A 17,498-nucleotide genomic window follows, 5' to 3' on the forward strand; every position below is an offset into this window, starting at 1 on the left:
GGGATGTTTAAGCAATGAGCTACTCATCCTTCTTAACGCAGCACTTACACTGCCTGTCCAATTGCCCACCATCTTTGCATTCAGAAGCAGTGATTATTCATTCATAGAACATTGACTGAGCTTCCCTTGTGAGTACATCATTGTGCTAGGTGTTCTGGAAGACAAACAGAGATGCCAAAGATGCTTCTGATTTCTTTGGCCATTTTTGGTATATGATTTATTCACCAATTAATCATGCACTGCTTTGTGATGTTTCCTACACTATTTAGAAAGCAGTCTTTAAATTCTATGGTGCTCTTTGGCTTTTCACTTGTTAATGTTTTCATTCATTCATTCAGCAAATTGTTATTGAATGTCTATGGTGTGACAAGCATTATCCTGGAAGCTGGGCCAAATACAAAGACAAATGGTATTATTTGCCATCAAAGAGGCTGCCATGTAGCACAGAGACTAATGGGAATAGATTAGTGTGTCACACATGGCATCTCAAATGTTACTGCAACCCCAGAGAAGGAATGTTAACCTTTTCTTCTTATGTATTTATTGATTTGAAAGTTAGAGAAAGAGAGATCATCATTTGTTGGTTTACTCCCCAGGACAGGTCCAGGCCAAAGCCAGGAGCCAGGAGCTTCATCCAGGTCTCTCTCCAATGGGGTAGGCAGGAACCTAAACACTTAAGCCATCTTCTGTTGCTTTCCCAGGCTATTAGAAAGGAGTTGGGAAGTGCAGCAGCCAGGATACAAACCAACACCCATATGGGATGCTGGCATGCCATAGCACTAGCCCCTGGGATGCTCAACTGCAGAGTAGATAATTCAGCTGAGCCTGGACAGGGGTTCCTGATGGACAGCGTGAAACAATATTCTAGATGAAAGGGAGTATGAAGAACAAAGTCACAGCAGGGAAAAAAAGATACCATATTTAGAAGCTTTGTGGGTGAAGGCCAAGCATAGATTAGTCAGAGGTAAAGTTGGGAAGATGAATTATGGCTTGATGGTGAAGGTGTATGCTAACAGGCTAAGTGGTTTGGACTTTAACCTGTAGACAGGAACTTCTCCTCCACCATTGTCCCTGCCCTGTAACACATGTTCACTGCAAAAAAAAAAAAAAAAAAAAGAAAAAAAGAAAAATTCAAACACTCAAGCACAAAAGAACAGCAAGCCACTTGTAATGATTTGAATCACAATCATTCACATTTTCTATGGGCATTTTTTTTAAGGATTTATTTTATTTGAAAGGCAGAGTTATTGATAATAAATTCCCATTCACTGGTTCATTCTCCAGTGCTAGGCCAGGCCAGAGACAGGAGCTTCTGCTTGGTCTCTGGACCATTACCTGCTCCTTTTCAGGCCATTACCAAGGAGCTGTACCTCAAGCAGAGCAGCCAGGATGTGAGCCTGCGCTCCTATGGGCTACCAGCATTGCAGGTGGCAGCTTTACCCACCGTGCCACAATGCTGCCCTGCCAGGGGTGTTTTAAGCAAAAGTGTACAGTCTGGTTTCTTTATAAAGATCTCTCTGGCACATGTTGGGAATGATTAACAGGGAGGGAAGACTGACGGCAGGGATTCTGACGGGGAAGACTGTTACAACACACGGTGAGGTAAAGATGGGCTGTTACTGGCAGAAGAAAGATCAGAAAAATACGAGGCTTTTTTTTTTTTTTTTAAGAGAATACATGTTAGAACTTGGCTGCTGACGGCTGAGATGACTTGTACATTTCTGGCTTGGAGGGCTGCATGTGTAGATGGTGGGGCCATATTCATTTGTTTCTATATATTTCATGAGTCGTTCTACAGGTCTGGCACTGTCTTAGGCACAGGAAGTAGCACAACAGAACCTGTGCTCTGAGGAGCATATCCCTAAGAGGGACTGATGACGAGAACTTCAATGGAAGCCCAGTTCTGTGAGAGGACCGTATTGACACAACGACTTCAAAACACCACAACCCAGTCCAAGTTCAACAATTTCCCACGAAGAAGATGGCAACCTGCGAGTCATCCGTTGTGCTGGACGGCAGCCTGGTTAAGCCCCTGACCTGATCGTTCCAGCTCGAGAGGCGAGTCCTTCCATCGTCCCATTTCACAGCCAGGGAAGAACTAAACGCTTCGGTCAAGGTCACAAGGTTTCAAGAGCCTGCACACGGCACCCAGGCGGACCAGGCCACGCAGTCCGTGAGGGGCGCCCGCCTGACTGCCCGCCGAGCTGGCCGCTCCCGGGAGCTGGGCTGCGGGGTGGCCGGGCAGTCGGGCGGGAGCGGCCGGCGCGCGGCCTTCCCTCAGCCCGGCGGCCGTTGCGGGCCGCGTCGCTAGGCACTTCCGGCGTGTGTCGGGGTGGCCGGATGACGTGGCTGAGTCAGAGGAAGCAGCCGGGGAGGCGCGGCGGGCGGTGGAGGCTCCGGAGCGGGCGGTGACGGCGGCCGCGGCGGCGGCGGCGGCGGAGGAGGCAGCGGCTGGGCCCGGGCCCCGTGCGTCTCTCCGCGTCCCGTGGATGCGAATCGGCCGCGGCAGAGGCGGCGGCGGAGGAGGAGGAGTCGGTGGGCCGGCGCCGGGCCGGTGGGAGCGCGGAGGATGAGGCCGCTGCCGGGCGCTCCCGGCGTGGCGGCGGCCGTTGTGCTGTTACTGCTGCTGCTGCCCAGGGCCCGGGCGGACGAGCACGAACACACGGTGAGGGTCCCCGGCCGGCGGCATTCCCCCTCGGCCCGCATCCTTAGCTCGCTGCCAGGCCAGGCCCAGCGCGGCCTGCAGGGCCCGGAGGCCCAGTAGCTCCCCGTGGCCGCTCGAGGGCTCCTTCCGGTTGGGCCTGGCCAGGCCAGAGCCCCGGGGGCGGACAGGAGGCTTGTCCCTGCGCTCCCGGGACAGCACTCGGCTCCCGGCGCGGGGTCAGGGGCGAGGGTGGCCTTTCCCCGGGATCTGACTCCCGCGGCGCCCCGCCCCCGGGCCTGGGGGCCCTGCGAGCCAGGAAAGGGGCCTGGGGAGGGTCGCGGGGCGCTGGCCGGTGGGAGGGGGCGCAGGCAGGTTGGACCCGGGTTCGAGTCCTCGGGGGAGAGGGCTGCTGTCTGGCTCCGGGGGGGCTACGACACGGTGGAATGTGGATGCGTCGCGATTACCCGTCATACCCTTACCAGGAAACGTTTGCTACTTGATGGTCCTCTCCGGCCTCTTTTTTTTTTTTTTTTTTTCCAGCCGGATTAAAACCCCAGAGTGGGGGCAGTCTATAAACTTGAGGTGAAGGAGCGGGTTCCACGTGTCCTTGCCACCCGCCCACATACCGAGGGTCTCTAATCCGGGCAAGCTTCCCTTGGGAAAAGGTGTGAAGTTGTCTAGTATTTCGATCAGGGTCCTAAAAGTCTTCCTCTTCTTTTTTGTTTTGTTTTGTTTTTGCATTTGGCCGAATGTGGATGGTTTATTGAATTGCGTTTTTACATCCAAGCTTGAATGTTGATGACTCGCTTAGGGCTTTAACTCCGTGATTTTCAGAATGTAGACGCGAGTGAGCCTGGGAAGTCAGGTAAATTGAGAGGTTGTTCTCCTGTAAATTATTCCTGTGTGATTTTGCGTGAGGGCTGGGGTGTATTTGGGGAGTCTGCTGCCATTGCTGAGAAGTGAGGAAATCAGGCAGTCTCCTGTCCTGATCGGTTTAGTGGACCTGGCTTTTTGGTTTTATTTGTAGTGAGAGAAACTTTTCTCTAGTGCCTCCTGGGCTAACTGGACGCCACCTTCAACAAATGGAAGTCTTGAACTTTAGGTTGTCCCACCTTCAGTTTATGGCCAGTAGTGTCATGTATTAGTGACATGCTTTTTTTTTAATCACTTTTTTGCCTTATCATAATTTTGCACATAAACAGTTAAAAACGCCTTTCTGTTGTTCTGTCAGGTGACTTGCAAGTCTAAGAACTCTTTTATTTCATATAGCATAGAGAGACCAAGCTTACATTGGGTGCTTAATTACTTTAATTTCCAGTGAGCATCCGCTTAGTTAGTGGTGTTATAATGTTTTTTCCCAGTTTACTTGCACCTATCTATAAAAAGTCACCATGTATAACTCAGACCTTTGAACCCCCTTCTATCAGAACAAGCATACATGCTTGAGATAGTCTGCTTTTTGTCGTGTGTTTTGTACTGTTGTCAATAGGGAAAACTTCATTAAAATTTGGTAAGTTGAAAGTGTATAAAAGCCTTAGAATAATTGACAAATTTAAAATATAAGTGCCAGTTTAAATGCAACTTTGTTGCCAGAAACTTTTTTATGCCAATTGTTGAATATACAATATTTGATAAAGTTTTTGTTGGTTGATATAACCAAAAAAAAAAAGGAAGAAAGAAAATGTGAGCTATGTGAGGTGGTTGCTGAACCAAACAAGTCACAGTTGACACTGAATTGCTCTGGCTTGCTTACCTGTTGTGATGTTCATGTTATCGGGAAGAATAGCATTAAGATACAGCTGTAAAATTCAAAGCAGTGGCATTCATATTACTAATCTTCATTGTTAACCAAAATCTTTTGGTCTAAGTTTCCTGAAGCTGTTTTTTGATAACTAGCCATTCACCTTAGCCAGATTAACAGTGCAGGAAGTGTTATGGCCTGTTAATTTTTTTTTTTCCTATAAGAAGACAGAAATAGCTGGTGAAGAGAATGACTGAAGGAGGCGACAAATTGGACAAATTGCCGAGGAAGGTTGTTGGATGGGTGTTTAGTAAATACTGTGGAATTGAATTATTGATTAAGGCACAGCTTCCGGAAGCTAAAGCTTGCCCTTTAAGTTAGTTTCTGTGAAGGCAATTTATGGATAGAAATGACAAGTAAGATAACTATTGTAACAAGTTGTGTTATGCACTAGGTGTTTTACACATTTTGCCTTTCTTATTGATGGGGAAACAGACTAAGGAGGTTAAGCCGCCTGCAGGAGGTCACAGAGCCTCTAGAGGTAGAAGGTGGGATTTGAGCCAAGACATTCTGAGTTAATAATGTTCTACGCACTTTGCTGAGAGGCAAAACTCTTTATCCTAAAGTAGGACAGTAAAACGCTTGGTATTGAACTGAGTAGTTCTCTCTTTTTTTGGTGGTAATGTTTAAGTGCTTTAAGATCTGTGTGGATGAGTCTAGGTTCATAACGGGTTGGTACTTCAGTGTCTGCATTAGCATGAAAGAGCTGTGGCTGACTTGGTGAGCACGTGAGATGAAGGATGCTATAGGACTGTGTTTTAATACTTTGTTGTCACCATCGTGACATTCTGAGGTTTTGAGCAAGGGGTCCTATGTTTTTATTTTGTACTGGGTCCTGCACATTGTGTGGCTGGTCCTAAGAAAGGACAGCCACTTTATGGTGTCCCATGAAGCCCCCTTTTACTGTATGTGCCTGCTGAATTGGGATCGGTTCACCATCTGCCCAACATGCCATTTGAAGGTGCTTATTTATCCACAGTTTTGTAAATACTCAGAAGAGTGAGGAGGTGGAGATGTGCTGTATGGAGTATATACACATCCTGAATACGAGTAGGTACTGGTCTCTCAAATTTAAAAGTTGAACCATGTATAGTTACAAGAGGCATTTGAAATTAAAATTAAAAAACACTCTGTTGAAAGACAGGCTCTTAATAAATGAAAGATCAGAGAAAACCCCTTTTCAAATGAGTGAAAGACATACAGGATGTATTCATGCTTATGGTTTTCTGAAACAAAATACAAGGAAATATCTGGAGTTAGACTACTCTATATCCTTAAATTCCAGAGGACGCCACTAGAAATAATTTCAAATTTCAAATTACTTTAGAACTGGAACAGTTTGAGATCATGTAATCTATTTCCTAATGGCTCACATTGGCCCAGTGACTGACCTAAGGCCACAGAAATAGCCATAGTTCTTGCTACCTGTCTTGTGCATAATTCATGTCATCTCCGTTAGCCCCCCAAAACAAGTACAATCAAGATCATTGTAATCTTAGAGCTTTTTATGGTTTACACTGTAATTTTTATGGGTTCTATTTCCTTAGCAAGATCACAAAGTTCAGCTCTTTGTGTTGTGTGTGTTGGAGGGATTGTTATATACCTGTTAAGCACTATACAGTGCAAAGTGGTATTTATTTAGTCAGTGTTTGTTGAAGAATCAGGGAGCCACCAGGACCAACGATATGCAATGAAACTCTGTTGCTTGAAGCACAAAAAACAGAATGCTGTGAATTTAAGGTACATCATTTTTGGGGCTGTCTGTTGCGATTTAGGGCCCTTACCTACACCAGAATCCTTGTTCTGTTTGTGCTTGTGCTGTTTTTAGTTCCCAGTGTTGGAAGTATCTATGTCTGGGATACTTACTCAGCGTCGCCCATAGACACTTTGATGTTACACTGCTAAGTGATTTAAAAACTGATTTTTGTTTTGTTTTTGCTTTAGTTCAGGGCAGCCTTCTGTTGGAAGTATCAAAACTAATTTATTTGGAAATTTATAAAGAGAATGAATTGTTTATTGCAAGTGATTTTGTAAAGCTCTAATATAGATCTTTTTGAGATATATCATAAATCATTGTCCTATTTTCAGCTGTACTCAAAGAGACTCAGCTTTTTTTGGGTACAAGCTATTTTGAGAGAACAGTTATTGCAAGAGACTGTTTCTAATTTGTTAGAATTCTGATGTGTGTTTTAAATAAATAATTTTTTAAAAATTTAAAACTAAGATTTTAAATATCTCCTCTGATAGGTATTTAAGCATGCTTTGCTTTTTACCTTTCCCTTGAAAACAAAATTGGGTACTTCTGCTGAGTACTCTGTCCTTTGCTTGTGTTGTGTTCTGATTTCTTTTTCAGATTTTACATGAGTATGTCAGCAACATTGTTTTTTATAGTATTCCTCTTTTAAAAATTAATAATGCTTTCTTCTGTCAGGAGGAAAGCCTTAGTGTCTACCCCTGCCCCACCCTCACCCCCAGCTAAGGACACGTGTATTTAAATAAGAATGAAACATTGATAACTTCTTGAGGAAAAGATCATTGCTTTTGAGATTAAAGCACAGGAGCTTTGATTTTATTTTTTTTTAAGGTTTATTTTTGTTTGAAAGACAGTTTTACAGAGAGAGAGAGGGAAAGAGAGAGATATAGAGATAGAGATTTTGCATCTACTGGTTCACTCACCAAGTGGCCGCAGGGGCTGGAGCTGGGCAGGTTCAAAGCCAGAAGACTGGAACTTCTAAGATTTCCTGTGGATGTAGGGCCTCAAGGACTTGGAACCATCTCCCACTACTTTCCCAGGCCTTTAGCAGGGAGCTGGAGCTGGATCTGAAGTGGAATAGCTGGGCCTTGAACCTGTGCCCATATGGGATGCCAGTACCACAAGTGGAGGCTAAGCTTACTACTCTGAGATGCTAGCTTCTCAGGAAGATTTTTCCTCCTTAGGTAGGATTAAAGGTTCAAGTGAAAAAAGTTGTTCAGTATTGCTTTGTACAACTGTGTTTTCTTTAATTTTCCTTGGCTTTCTTGAATTTTTGTTCTTTATTTAATGAAACTGACCAGGAATTAGCAAAAGTAGAGCCCTGAATTTGTGAACTTAGTACTGATCATTTTGGACAAATTACTTTATGTAGCAATTCTGTTTTTTAGTGTTGCTGTTTTAAACAGAGAACACTGTGGAACCTATCCCGTAGAGGTTTTAAAGGATTAAATGTTGATGCAAACTTTAGAACTGTACCTAGCTCATGGTAAATATCTAGTTACTGAGGTTATTGTTACAGAAGATGGTGAGACTGGTTAGTTAAGGCTTTAATCAAGGATTGGAGAAAGGATTTAAGCAGCTCTGAAGAAGAAGTAGAATTTGGCAAAGTGAAGAAAAGGAGAGCAAAGGGAACAAGGTAGGACAGAAAAAGGAATGGAGGACAATGTCAAAAGCCTTTTTGTCTGAAGGAGACAGCTTAGGAGTGTAACAGTGACATTCTTCCAAGAATTGGAAATGGGACAAATGAGGAGTGCAGAAAGGGACCAGCATTATGGCACAGAAGGTTAAGCCGCCACTTGCAGTACTAGCATCACATATAGGTTCCAGTTTGAGTCCTAGCAGCTCGACTTTTGATCCAATTTCCTGCTGATGTGCCTGGGAGACCAACAAATGATGGCAGCTGCACCCATGTGGGCAACCTGAAAAAGCTCCTGGACTTGGGCTTCAGTTTGACTCCACTCAGGGCATTGTACCCATTTGGGAAGTGACCCAGTGAATGTAAGATCTGTCTCTCTCACTGTGCCTTTCAAATAAACAAATCTCAAATAAAAAAACACAGGTAGCCCAAATTGACCTCCTCTTTGTCCACTTGCCGAAAAGGCCTCAGATGAAAGGAGTTAGTCCAAGCTCAGGAATTTCCTGACACCCTGCTTTGCGCTGCTTGGACTTTCCCCTTCTCTTGTTTATACTTTGCAGGTAAGTTAAAAGTGTCTTTTTCAGTGCTGCTAGCTAGTCCAACATTTTGTCAAGGAAAATAGTTTAAAATATTTTGATAGGGTTTCCTGGTGTGTTTTGGAAGCAAATTACACAAGCCTTTTTTGCCAGGCTTTCCTAAGAAGCAGATTGGTGAGGAAAGAGCCTTAGTGGCACTGCACTCCCACAAAGTGGGGGAACGCAGGGACTGGAAAGGTTGTGGTAGTGGTTGCTGCATTTTGTTTTCTCCTTGAGACTCCTCCCTTTGGTGGTTTTTAATATCATGGTGTTTGAGACACGTTTTCTCTGGAGAAAAAAACCTTGATTTTGTCTTGGGAACCCTTAGTCTCAAGGATAAAAAAAAGTGTTTTGTTGTTCACCCTAAATCTTCATGCGTGTTTCTGATTACTGTTTCTGTCCTTGTCCCAGAAAGGATCTTAAGCTGCAAAAATGGTTTAAATTTTCTAATAGTACTTACATCAGTCAGCAGAACTCTCCCACTCTGTTGAGGTTTCCTGACTGTTTGCAGTGAGTGACACCAAAGGAGCCAGGAATTATCCTGGCTATTAAGGTGCCAGCCACCCCGTTGGAATCCCTTCATTATGTTTTTGGTTCTGGCTCCCAGCAGACTTCAGTTTGTTCCCAGTGCAGACCCTGAGAGGCAGCAGTGGTGACTTGAAGAATTTAGCTCCTGCCATCCACGTGAGACAAATTCCTGGCTGGAAGACATTTGGAAAGTAAACTCCAATGGGATTTCTGTTTGTCTCATCTGTCTGGCTCTGGTTCTGACACTCATCATCATCATCATCATCATCATCTTGATTCTAAAAAATGTTTGCTTTAGAAAGTGTACTATAGCACATATTGTGATCTCCAATTCACAGTTTGTATAAAATAACAAGCTGCCCTATTTGAAGTATATTGTTTTTCATTTTTAAAGGAACGTGTATAGGGTTCCTTTAACACGTTTTCTTACAATTTAGGTTTGTAACATTTCGGCAAGGTTCTCAAAATGTCTTCTGTCATCCACATTCTGATCTTAAGTGGATGCCTGTCTCAAAAACACACTCTTGCAATCAGTAGTCTGTAGGTACCCATATTCCAGGTTTCTTTTACTTTATATTCGAACTGCATTTCAGCATTTCTTCAGTGTTTTCCATTGTATTTATTAAGTATCTGTTACACACATTATACTGTGCAGAAAAGATTTGCCTTGGTGAACAGGTTTTCATTTTAACGCTAGTTGGTGTTGGTTAGTTTGGAGTACTGCATTGAGAAAGATTCTGAAAATATGTGCAATGAGAAAATACCTTGATAGATTTTGCAGCTGTGAGCCTTGTATGCAAGAGTGGTGTCATGTATGTTTTTCAGCCCTCTAAGATAAAAAGTAGTTGTGAATGGGGATATGGATGCATTAGCATTCAGATCTTTGATTCATTACTTTGTATATGAACATTACCTACAGTTGTTTCTGTAAGCTCAGTTGAAACAGCTTGTGATTTTGTTCATGATAATTTATCTTGACTCCTTTGCTAGAACGAAATTAATCACAATTTTTAATACAGTAGTCCTTTATTAACTGTAACACTTCTTCATTATTTTGTTTTTTTAAAGATTTATTTTTATTATTTTTTTATTGGAAAGGCAGATATACAGAGAGGAGAGACAGAGAGGAAGATCTTCCATCCGATGATTCACTCCCCAAGTAAGCGCAATGGCCCATGCTATGCTGATCCGAAGCCAGGAGCCTCTTCTGGGTCTCCCACGCGGGTGCAGGGTCCCGAAGCTTTGGGCCGTCCTCAACTGCTTTCCCGGGCCACAGGCAGGGAGCTGGATGGGAAGCGGGGCTGCCGGGATAGAACCAGTGCCCATATGGGATCCCGGGCGTGCAAGGCGAGGACCTTAACCACTTGCGCCACCGCGCCGGGCCCCACTTCTTCATTGTTAATCATTTACTTGTCTGATTTCACTATGAACTGTGAACTTCTTAAAGGAAAGTGTTCTTTTTATTTTTTGTATCCTTAATACTGTATATGGACCATGTTTCGCACACAATAAAAAAGTAAAACATTTTATGTCTTTGATTTGGATGATTAAATGAACAGCATGACGTATAATGTTTGAACATGGTGTCATCGGATCTGAGTTTTCGGGTAGTGATGATGTGAATAAAAACAAAGAGGCTGATGTTTGAGGTAAAAGAGGCCAAGTTAATGTTGTTGGTTTTCTTGAATGCAAAGGGAATTGGCATTTCAGGTTTTCTTGCTTGAGAGAATGGCAGTACCATGAAGAAAAACATTGGGGAAATTGGATTTGGTTAGGAGGAGTTTGGTTTTAGAGACCTTAGATTTTGATTGAACATATTCCTTAGTTTTGAATGAAGGGTTGGAAATAAAGATGTTGTCATGGGCTAGTTGGGTAGTTTTCTCTTTGGAATGCTGTGTAGCAACCTGTCTTATAATTGCTTACTCAGTGTCCATCTTTCCCTTTGAACTCCAGTAAGGCAGGAAACATCTTGTTCATAACTGCGTTTTCAGCTATAAATGCATTTATTGGCATGAGACCGTAAATATAATTATCCATTGAATAAATTTTTGTACTACTAGATTTAAATGCATGCTATATTTAATTTATATAGCTAATTACTAGTTCTAAAATTACCTGAGTAATTAGTTTTCATGAATCATTGGAAATCTAAACTTGTAGAGATCTTAGAAATCTTTGGCAGATACTCCAATTGGACTCTGAAAAGCTAAAGTTAGCTACCAAAAGTCATTGGCCCATATTCCAGATCTAGTCATGTAGAATGTTCACTAATGCAATGAAATATGCATACAGTACATGTTGTTCCGGCTGGTAATGGAATGTTTGCTTAAATAGGCTTGTGGAGGTTTGGTAACATGACTTTTCTTCCTTGTTTAGCCATTTCTGTCTTCAGTTTTGTGACCAGTGGCCGTGTGAAAGACTAGAAAGGAGATGCACTTTTACTTGTGCTTGTAGACAATGTTAGATTTGTTTTCTTTTGGTAGTTAATGATTAAATGAGGTTCTGGATAAGCTGTCGATTTTATCTTATCCTCCTTTGTTCATGAGTCTTGTTGATCGTAAGTTTACCATTGATTGATTGTAGAAATGGTTACTATAAAATATGGTAAATTAAAAAATAAAAATATTCTTATAAGCTGTTACACTTCATTTAAATACTGTCTTATGTAAGAAAAAGGAAATTGAAAAAATTGGAACTTGAGATCATAGTCAGAGAATATAATTTTAAAATGTAGAGTTCCATTTTTAAGGTTTAAATAGTGGTCATCAAATTTAAGCATACTTCCAGTATTTTTATAACATCCCAAAGAGAAGATAGAATACTGTTGTTACAACAAATAACAAATTTGAATAATTAATTTGAATTAAATCAAAATACGTATTTATGTTGTTACTTGTTTTCTTGTTTCAGTATCAAGATAAAGAAGAAGTGGTTTTATGGATGAATACTGTTGGTCCTTACCATAACCGCCAAGAAACATACAAGTACTTTTCACTTCCATTTTGTGTGGGGTCAAAGAAAAGTATTAGTCATTACCATGAAACTTTGGGAGAAGCCCTTCAAGGGGTTGAGTTGGAATTTAGTGGTCTGGACATTAAATTCAAAGGTAAGCAGTTCCTTCCTTTGGCACTGTTGATGCTGGAACCGAAGAAGTCGGTGTTGTTTGAGCCTGGCACAGACGCTGAAGGACATTTAACAGTAATACCAGAGGCACAGTCAAGTTTAACAAACAGATGTCCAGACATTTCTGGTTACCCTCTGTTAAAAAATATTTAAATCTATTAAGTGTATTTTGTTTATGAAAGTATATCTAACTGGCAAAGGTGCATTTTGAATATTTATAGACTGATGAAATAATTGTAATATTTATTTCTCTCACATTTTTTTTCTTGACTTTTGGAGTATCCTAACATTTTAAAGATAGTATGTCCTTTAGAGATTGTGTCAGCCAATTCCCTCTCAGAGAGACTCAGAGATGAGTGACTTGGCAGTGGCCTATCAAAGGCTTACTAATCATGCATTGTCATGGAAACTAACACAATCTACTTCTCTGAGCTATCTTTATTGTCATTAATTTTGTATCCCTTTAAGGTCCTTTTGAAGGCAGATTCCAAAAAAAATTTTTGAAATTACTGTGAAACCAGAAAAAAAACCTCATTTGTACATACATGGATCTGACTTTCTAACATAGTAGAGGAAAGGACATGTGCTTTAGGGTCAGAGAGACTTGGTGCAGCTACAAGCCTCTGCAGCCTGTGTGGTTGTGGGAAAATACTCAGATCTCCTTGCTCTTGTATTCCTTTTCTGTGAAGTGAAGGAAATAGTATCTGCTTCATACAATCGTTTCACATTTAAGTGAGGTTATGCATGTGGAGCATCAATTGGCCAGTACATAATTACCTTCAAGAAATTATGTACTATCAGTACATAGTATTGGCCTGTAGTTAATAATCAATTTTGTGTTAGCAATTATGAAATATTTAATTAATTGATTATAGAATTTGATTTGTCCTCAGGCAATTGCCTAGTAGCTAAATACTTACTTTACATGCATTGGGATCCCATTTGGTCCGGTTTTTATCCCTGCCTCTCTACTTCCCTGCCTGTGGCCTGAGAAAGCAGTAGAGGACAACCCAAAGCCTTGGGACTCTGCACCCATGCCCGGAAGAAGCTCCTGGCTTTTGCCTTTGAATTGTCTCGGCTCCAGCCAGTGTGGCCACTTGGAGGGTGAACCAGCAGAAAGATCTTTCTATCTCTCCTCCTGTGTAGATCTGCCTTTCCAATAAATATAAATAAATGTTTAAGAAGTAAAAAGAATTTGACTTCTGTTCAAGCTCTTGCTTAGTTCCTCTAGGGCAAGGACAGTAGCATTCTTGTTCACCATTGTATCCTAAACTGCTAAGACACAGCAAGCTTTTAATAAATTGTCTAGTGTCTGAACAGTTCCTGCCTGTTTTTTCTTACAATAATTGAACCAATGAATGATCTGGAATAGTAATTTGTTTTCTAATTAGTTAATTAATTAATTTGGCCAGGAGGGGATACCACTTGGTTGGGGCCACACCAAAGCCACAAACCATGATCTCCCTTGGGGCCCAAGTACTTGGCCATCTAATTTTACCATCTTACCAGGCACACGAATAAGAAGCTGGATCAGGAACAGGGTAAGTGGAACTCAAGCCAACGCTATAATATGGGATACTGGCATTGCAAGCACAGTGTAACCTGATGTACTACAGTACTGGTCCCCTTAATTTTTCTGTTACTATTTCATTGAGTCTCTTCCTTCATATTCTGAATTTGTGGAGGGATGAAATCATTTTATAAGTATTCTCTGAATTGGCCAGTTAAAGTGCTACAGATACAGAGAAATACCTGGGACTGCTTAGAACTTTAAATTTTTCTAGTTCACTGGAAGCTGGCGTGCAATGCACATCTCCCATGTAGGTAGGCAGAAACCCAGTTACTGAAGCCATCACTGTTGCCTCACAGGATCGGCATTAGCGGGAATCTGGAGTCCAGGGCCAGAATAAAGAATTGAACTTGCATATGGCCATCTTTTTTTTTTTTTTAAGATTCATTTATTTTTATTGCAAAGTCAGATATATAGAGAGAGGAGGAGAGACAGAAAGATCGATCTTCTACCCGATGGTTCACTCCCCAAGTGACTGCAATAGCTGGAGCTGTGCCAATCCCAAGCCAGGAGCTCTTCTGGGTCTCCTGCATGGGTGCAGGGTCCCAAGGGCTTTGGGCTGTCCTTGACTGCTTTTCCAGACCATGAGCAGGGAGCTGGATGAGAAGTGGGGTCGCCAGGATTAGAACTGGGACCCATATGGGATCCCGGTGTGTGCAAGGCAAGGATTTTAGCCGCTTGGCCACCATGGTGGGCCCCGGTCACTTTTTCTGTTCTTATTGTTTTTCTTTAGACTTATGTATCTTTATTGGAAAGACAGATTTACAGACAGAAGGAGAGACAGAAAGATCTTTTGTCCATTGGTTCTCTTCCCCAAGTGGCCACAATGGCTGGACCTCAGCTGATCCAAAGCTAGGAGTTTTTTTCGGATCTCCCTTGTGGGAGCAGGGTTCTAAGGCTTTGGGTTACCCTTTGCTGCCCTCCAGGCAGGGAGCTGGATGGAAAATGGAGCAGCCAGAACATAGCCAGCACTCATAGGATCCTTGCACATGCAAGGTGAGAATTTAGCCACGAAGCCATCACATGGGCCTAGGATATGGTCATCTAAACTGCTAGGCTTACCACCCACTTCTCAGATCATTCCATAGTACATGTTGTTATCCACAAAAACTGCAATTTCTGCTGCTGATCCATTGGTTAGTTAATTAATTCCCTTTATGTGGTTACTTAATTTACTGTGATACACCAACTTTTCCAGTCAACACATTCCTTTAATTCATTTGACTGTTAATGGTGTGCTTTACTGCCCTCTAGCACTGTGGTAACTCTGGGTGCAAAGAGTTTAATCAGGAGCTCTATGTGCTGCAGGCCTCAAGGTTCCTTTTTCAATGGGCCTTCTGAAATGGTGCACTTAATTTTATGTGAAAGTGCATTTTTCCAGGACAAGGAAGACATTTTTATTGAATTCTCAAAAGGGTGTGAGGCCCAAGGAGACTCAAGAATTCTGCCTTTGAAGATAGAGAATATTCAGTTCTTAAAGCAGTTCTAGGACAGAGGAAGTACAGATGTTGTCTCCTTCACAGTTGAGAATAAATGACTTCCTTTTATTCCCATACCTAGTAAGTAGGGAAGCTCAAACTACAGCTCATGTTTCTGCTCTGTAAACTTGACTGTAGGGCAGTCTTACCAAGTTCTGCCAAATTTAAGGTAGTGTTTATCTAATTTTTTGATTGTGTTATCAGAAGGCAGCAAAGGGTCACGTCTTGTGTTCTTAGAGAACCCATGAATAATTGTGGTATGCTGTGACTGCTTCTTTAGTCATTAATCTGGACTTTTCATGATAGATGTATTGATATGTGATTTGCAGAATTTAATTTTCCTTTTTACTTGAAAAATTGTTAGCACTTACCATTTTATATCTTGGGTTTTTTTTCCTCCCATTAAAAATATTAAAATGGACAGTGTTTTGCCCTGACAGTTAAGGTGCTATTTGGGATCCCTGTATCCCATATTGAAATATTTTATCCTGGCCTATCCCTGGCTGCTGCAAGCATTTGGTGAGTGAACTGGTGGGTGAGAGCCCTCTGTTCTCTGCCTCTCAAATAAAAAGACTGTCTCCCAAACTCTGGTTTTGTTTTGGTTTTAAGTTGTACATCAGTAAAATCTTACTGGTGTCTTGTTCAGAATTCTCAAGTGTGTATCCTGAGAAAGTAATACCTGATTATAATTTTGAAGCGGTGGTTTATAGTGATAGGTATTCCAGTTTGACTACCGAGTAATGATTTGGCAAATCCATCCATATTACTTTAGCTTTCTTAAAATTGGCCTCTTTCTGAGAGAAGTTCTGGGTCTTCAGCTATGTGATAGTTGTATTTTTCTACTTGTCTGAAAATGAATTTCACTGAAATATGATGAACCATGTCTGTTTTGTAGCCTACCATGATAGGCTTTCATCCTGCTTGCCGTTTTTTTTTTTTTTTTTTCTGAAAGGCTGTTTAAAACTTTAATTTGTTTGGATTGGCTTTTCTCCTGTTCAGATATATGAAGCTGCCCATTCATACACAGATGCATATTCTGGTATACCTTGTAATTCACTTTGTCAAATAAATGAAAAATCAACATTCTTAAAGTATTGCTACTCTGCAGAGGACACTAAAGCAGACACAGCTGGGGATAAAAAGTAGTTCTGGGTGTAGCTCTTGGCACCTAAAGGTGTTTTTAAGACAGTAACTTGTGCCCACGAGGTAAAAAGTTTGTATAGAGCTCTGCATCATAATTACCACAGGCAGAAAAAACCATGGAGCTTCAGAGAAAAGGACGGGCTATGGGATGTGAAAGGTGTGGGATATCAGACCGTGAAGTCTATAGAGGAAGTGGGTGTTTTGGGGGACAAGATTCTAGGATGGGCATTTGAGGTGTAGTTTACAACATGAACACAAAAGTCCAGAATTCAAAGGAACATGATGTTTGTGGAAATTTCAAGTAGGTGAGGTTGGAGAAGAATAGCAAAGATGATGGGATAATTGGTTACTTGGATGACAAAACTGAAGTTCAGACTGAGGAGTCTTTTAAACACTTTGGAGTGGTGTCATGTTGTGTATTTCAGAACTTTTTATGTAAAACCACCAAAGTGTTAATGACCATCACCAACAGATGTCTGTAACAAACAGTGAAAACTTCAGTGGCTTTGCAGAGGGAACTGTGAGGCTTCCCACAGCCGCTGTAGCCATTTGTTGCCCTTAAAGTCTGAACCATTCTTTGATTCTGGCTGTCCACTCTATACCTGTAGTTGCTTGCTGCTGTTTTACCCATGATCACACTCCATAGAAATATGGGGCCCTGTGTTGCCAGTTCTCCCTATTCCTGCTTTAGGAACTCACTTTAGCTGTCTTATTTCCTAATCTTCTGTTTCATTGCTCAATCTCAGTTTTACGAGAACCTAAAATTGCTTTCTGAGTAGAAAGAAAATCTGTGTGCATGTCTTTGTTGCAGAAAAAGCAATTTTCTTCCCGCACACTGAGGGCAAGAGTAGTATTACTGCCATCTTTTTCAGTGGGGGTTTGGGTTACCCTCTTGGGCCTGATCTTGATCAAGGGAAGCTCTTTACTGAGGGTTGGGGTGTACAATGTTGCTGGATGTCTTCATTTTGACTCAGATTTGTATTTCTTACAGAATATAGATGGCTGTTACATTCACGACTTAGCTATAATTTATGTTTAAAATTTTAATCAGAATTTAATAGGATTTTCGTTGTTTTTTTGGAAAACTGCATTTCAGAATAGCTATTTTTATTGTACCAAAAATGCGAAAACAAGACTGGGCTATCTTTTGTTCCTTAAGATTGATATTAATTTTTTAATGTTCAAATGATAAAACAGCTTAATCTTTTGATTGATATTCAGATTTTTAAAAGTAGAAGCATTTCGAA

The 17,498-nt window shown here is 41.6% G+C and overlaps 1 protein-coding gene across 1 annotated transcript in view; it reads left to right on the forward strand.

Annotated features, from left to right (window-relative positions):
* Window positions 1–2,363: 2,363 nt before the first annotated feature.
* Window positions 2,364–17,498, forward strand: part of TM9SF3 (transmembrane 9 superfamily member 3) — a 56,157-nt gene continuing 41,022 nt past the window's right edge. The window contains exons 1-2 of the mRNA XM_040992393.1: window positions 2,364–2,665; window positions 11,848–12,043. Coding sequence (XP_040848327.1) covers window positions 2,570–2,665; window positions 11,848–12,043 — 292 coding nt within the window. The 5' untranslated portion in view covers window positions 2,364–2,569. The remainder of the gene's footprint in view (window positions 2,666–11,847; window positions 12,044–17,498) is intronic.

The sequence above is a fragment of the Ochotona curzoniae genome, unplaced genomic scaffold (genome assembly GCF_017591425.1).
Source record: "Ochotona curzoniae isolate NIBS_2020 unplaced genomic scaffold, NIBS_Ocur_1.0 contig_66, whole genome shotgun sequence".
NCBI lineage: Eukaryota > Metazoa > Chordata > Mammalia > Lagomorpha > Ochotonidae > Ochotona > Ochotona curzoniae.